The sequence below is a fragment of the Ictalurus furcatus genome, chromosome 2 (genome assembly GCF_023375685.1).
Source record: "Ictalurus furcatus strain D&B chromosome 2, Billie_1.0, whole genome shotgun sequence".
In the NCBI taxonomy this organism is placed as follows: Eukaryota; Metazoa; Chordata; class Actinopteri; order Siluriformes; family Ictaluridae; genus Ictalurus; species Ictalurus furcatus.
The window spans coordinates 3,265,730-3,270,856 of record NC_071256.1 but is presented as its reverse complement, the minus strand read 5'-3'; the positions used below and the strand labels follow the sequence as shown (position 1 = coordinate 3,270,856).

At 38.0% G+C, this 5,127-nt stretch overlaps 1 protein-coding gene across 2 annotated transcripts in view; it reads right to left on the bottom strand.

Moving 5' to 3' along the window:
• Positions 1 to 306: 306 nt before the first annotated feature.
• The window catches only part of rps6kc1 (ribosomal protein S6 kinase polypeptide 1), a 39,632-nt gene continuing 34,811 nt past the window's right edge, over positions 307 to 5,127 (bottom strand). For both annotated transcript variants that reach the window (XM_053643530.1, XM_053643538.1), the window contains 3 exons: positions 4,996 to 5,078; positions 4,068 to 4,163; positions 307 to 3,422 (listed from right to left, as the gene is read on the bottom strand). In XM_053643530.1, coding sequence (XP_053499505.1) covers positions 3,321 to 3,422; positions 4,068 to 4,163; positions 4,996 to 5,078 — 281 coding nt within the window. In that variant the 3' untranslated portion in view covers positions 307 to 3,320. The remainder of the gene's footprint in view (positions 3,423 to 4,067; positions 4,164 to 4,995; positions 5,079 to 5,127) is intronic.

Sequence of the window (5,127 nt, the reverse complement as noted above, 5' to 3'; positions counted from 1 at the left end):
ACTCGTTTAAATGACGAAAAATAAATGGTAACGTTATCTCAGATAGTCTTTCCAAGTAGTTTAGCCTAAATATTGAAAAATTAATAATAAGATTTTTGAGCCCTCCGATGATGACCTCCACACCGTACCATGTGATTGCAAATGCAAATTTGACATGGCATTTGTTCGTTATGTCAAAGTTAAAGCCCCGCCCCCTTTTCCAGTTACATAGGAAAATAGTAGTTTTCAATAAAAAAAAAAAAATTGGAGATAAATTAATTATTGCCATATGGCAAAACCATGTAATAAAGGGATAAATCATTTGGGGGGAAATATGCATTTTTATTGGTTTAGAAAGGAGATTAAAATAAATAAATAAATAAAAATTGTTTGCACATTTTCTTAATTGATTTTTTTTTTTTTTTTTTTTTTTACACAAACTGTTAATGAAAATCAACGGGGAAATTAGTACAATTAGTCCCGCTATATTCATGTTCTCTCGCTCCGAAAGTGAAAATGCTTTACGGCTAATGGACGTTTTGTATTCACACCATCACACCGTGTGCCTTGTCACACATGTAACGTCAATTATAAATTATTACATAAATAAATTATGCTTTTTAAAAAAAAAAAAAAAAAAAAAAAAAAAAAAAAAAGGTGCAAAGGGATGGTTTGGTAAACGGAAAATATGTGCAGATATTCAAGCTAATGCCTCGCACGTAAAGAATCTGTAAAGATCACGCAGAATTCACGACCTGGACGTTTATTCAACATTCATTTATTAATGCCGCAGTATCAGGAATTATTTTATTCATTTGACAGTATTCCATTTGTTTTTATCTCTCTTATATTCACACCACGCATACACACATCATCTGAGCAAACTCAAGTAAACACACACACACACACACACACACACACACACACACACCTTGCATGCTCATATGTATTGTTACAAATGTAAACACTGAGCTACACCAGGGTCCCAAAGTCCGAGTCAGTTCATTAAGGAAAATAATTGACGTGTATATAATTTGTAATCTACTGTATATAATAATACATACATATCACCTGCGTGTACATTACATATCTGTGTAATTATACATGTTAGAAATACAGAAGTTAGATCCATTTCATCCTAGATTTTCTGCATTAGTACATTAAAAGTTAAAAAAAAAAAAAATTCCAAACATTAATTATTTATTTATTTTTTAAAATTATTTTTTTTTTTTAAACTGATGCCGTTTTAAAGAGAAAGGGCGATGACGGAAATCTTGAACAGACTTCGAGATTCATTTTTACTGCTCTTTTTGGCCGTCGTTTACGTTCGGAAACGTTTCACGCTTAATTCTTTTCAAAAGCATTGTCGCTTCGCAAGTGTTTCAGATTTTACCAAGACTTGCAGAATACATCATCAGTGACACTAACAGTGCGTGAAAGGGAAAATATGAAAACTTGTTCAATAAATCTGCTCAATAATTATTATGAAATGATGAATAAAGTTGTGTATTAGTAGCAGATTTCACGGACGACTCAGACTTTAAGACCCTGTTGTATTTTAAAATGTATTATTATTTCCATAATGGGTGTGTGTTCAGATTTTGGCTCAGTTCTCGTTTCCCGTCCGAGCGGATCTCATATTTCTATGGGTATTTTTTTTAAGGGGGGCGGGGAGGCGGGGGGCGGGCGTATGGGGTGTTCCGGTGATCTTTGGAACCGAATGCGTCGACATTTGCGAAGGATTTTATTCAAATTTTGGACCCCTTGATCCCTCTTTTCTACAACAAGTGCAAATTGGAAGCTAATAAGGGTCATGTGAGCATGTTAACTGGTCTTCAATATTCATCATCTAGTTGACATAATTACACCGAAATTAGGACTTGTTCACAATTTGACCTAGTTCAAGTGCAAAATAAATATGCACGTTTTAATACTAATAATAATATAAAATAACTCAAATCGGCTGTAATCTAATTAAGTGATATTTAATGTAATATTGCAATAAATAAAGGGTAAAAAAAAAAAATTAAATAAAAATAAAAAAAGGGGGGGGGGGGGGGTTTGATCTCTGACTTTTCAGGCGATTTTTTATTTATTTTTAATTATTTAAAATTTTTCTAGTGTTTTTAATGCTCCAACACACACATAATGAACCTGCGAGAGCAGGAAAACAACAACTGTACGTGACTTCCTACTTTAGTGAAAGTTTCGGGGGTTTTTTTTTTTTTTTTTTTTTTTTTTTTTACATCAGAAAACTTCCAATTTCCGCTCAAGTTTTCTTCTTTAGTCGTGTACTAAAGCTGTACGTGGCTAACGTAGCTAGGAATTAAGGGAAGTCGTGTCGTTCAGTTAGTGCTGCGGTACTGTATACGAGGAATAAAACCCGTTTCGTCCTGTCGTGACGTATTCCTTCCGAAACGTTCCCTCGTCCTTTTAACGTTTGTAAACGTCGCGGAAACGGCCGCTTGCCACCGTAAGGAGACTGTTTTCGTTTATAGAAACCTACTCCTCTACAATTCCCTTGTTGCTTTATACACTCGCTTTTCCTTTGACACAATGACTCGCCATGTCGCGACCTGATATGCTAGCTCGCTAACTCGCTAGGCTTCCGAGCTAGCTAGAAAAGACAAACTGAAATGATAGGACAGCTAAAGTTGTATCGGATGTCAGAAATTCAAGCGGTTGTCACGTATAGATAATGTGTATGTTCTTATATAAAGTATTATATCTATGTAGAAATACGAACAAACTCAGGTAGAAGGCGTGGCCTAAAGTTTACAAACAAAGCACCCATTTTTTAAATATGCACCTATTCCAGCATTTTGTCAACTTTTTTTTAATGTAGTATTACTTTTTAGGCAGTTTATAGCTAAACCGGTAGCTATAAACATCCGCTACTTGTTAGCAACATTAGCCTCATCGCTCCAGTACCAAATTGTAGACACCGATCTACAAGGTCTTCATTTTCTCTAAACTTCTCCTTTAATGGTACAACTGTTTGAAATGTTATCATCATGCTGCACTGCTATAATGTATCAGGTAATGAAGACGACATGAGAACACTGTAGTAAAATGTGTCAGAGATGTCAGTCGCGCAGGAAGCCGTAGTGCATGATGGGAAAGTTGAATTTTTTAAAAATCCTGGATATTGTAGGAGTCTTCAGTGCAGCGAGAAGATCGAGATGATCAGATTCAGGTTCTTCCTCTCATGCGCTCTCTCTCTCTCTCACACACACACACACACACACACACACACAGGGAGAAAGAGGGAGTGTTTTGCAGCAATTCATCTCTCAGTTCAGTCAGTCAAACAGGTGACCTTTCACCTCTATGTGACCAGTTCAGTTAGGCCAGGTCACATGACCAAAGAAGGGATGTGATTTGATGTCGTCCACTCCTCCTACACCCGCGCCCAATCGCTCCACAGGGTTATACTGCAGCAACTGTACACACACACACACACACACACACACACACACACTGTATATACACACATATACAAATGTATGCACCTATACTGTACCCCTAAAGTAGGAAAAAAAGGCAACCATCATTTAACAGTGGCGCTTGAAAGTTTGTGAACCCTTTAGAACTTTCTAGATGTTCGTCTCATTTGTTTAACTGGGTTCTCTTTATCGACTCTTAGGCCTTGTGTGAAAATCGGATGATGTTGATGTTTTGGGTCGCATTCATGCAGAAATCTAGAGAGTTCTAAAGGGTTCACAAACTTTCAAGCACCACTGCTCATTAAGGAGAGAAAAGAAAAAAAAAACGAATCGGGAAAATAAATCCAAATACATGAACGAATAGAGAGCGGTCGAATGTAAAGAGTGATTACGGTAAAGAGAAAGGGAGAGAGAGAGGGATAGAGAAGTGAGAGAGAGAGAGAGAGAGAGAGAGAGAGAGAGAGAGAGAAAGAGAGAGAGAGAGAGAGAGAAAGGGTAGAAAGAGAATGAAACAATAATCAAAATACATCAAGCTAGTCATATTTCCAATACAAAGATTTAACACAATAAAAATTTTTCACACAGCCCAACCTCACACACACACACACACACACACACACACACACACACACACACACACACCTGTTCCAACAGAGACCTGGCCTCCTCTGACACGAAGTCTGGAATGTTCAGTGACGTGTGTCTGCTGATACCAGCGGGGTGGCACTGCTGAAGAGACTACACACACACACACACACACACACACACACACACACGAGTCTAGAATTCATCATATGCATTTTGCAGGCCGCAGAAGCCGTGTCTTTGACTTCATACGAGTGCATTTTCATAGATCGTGTTAGCCAGCTAGCTAAGCTAACCTGACAGGATTTCTGAGAGGATCTGAAGTAAAGATGGTGAGCTATTAATAATCCTCAGGTAATAAAATCTGCTTACTAATGTAAAAAAAAAACATTTTTAAACAGGATATATGCAAATAAATTCATTCATAATGTTCAATAACAAGCACGAAATGTTCTGTCGCGGCTAACAACGTTCACTGTTAACGTCCACGTGCGGTCTTATTGTCACGACCATATATGGATTTAAGGACACGCCCACAAACAAACTATAATCCATTACATTGTATACTTCAACGAAGCGAACATGTCTCTGCATGTGTTAGCTATGATCTGGCCCTGTTAAAGAGTGCGCGTGTCTGTGTGTGTGTGTGTGTGTGTGTGTGTGTGTGTGTGAGAGAGAGATGTCTCGAGGGACTTGAGAGTAAATCCAATGTCAATAAATAACAAGTTATGGTTGCATTAAGGTTTAAAAAAAAAACTGCTTGGGGGTGAGAGTGGCAATGTTGTGTGTGTGTGTGTGTGTGTGTGTGTGTGTGTGTGTGTGTGTGTGGTAAGGAGAGTACGAGAGTAAGTAGAAAAAGAGAACGAAAAATAAGAAAGAGAGAAAGAACGAACGGTGATGTGGTCATGTAGACATGTAGACTAGAATTGTCATCATATAAAACGCTACAGGACGTGGAAGAGGACCTGATTGAGAACACTCTTACCTTTCCTGTCAGAAGCTCAAAGAGAAGCGCTCCCAAACTCCACCAGTCGCATGCTGCCGTCTCCTCCGAGATCCCGCCCACTTCTGTACGAATGACAGGCGCAGAGTGAAAGACGCTGAGAATGATCATTAT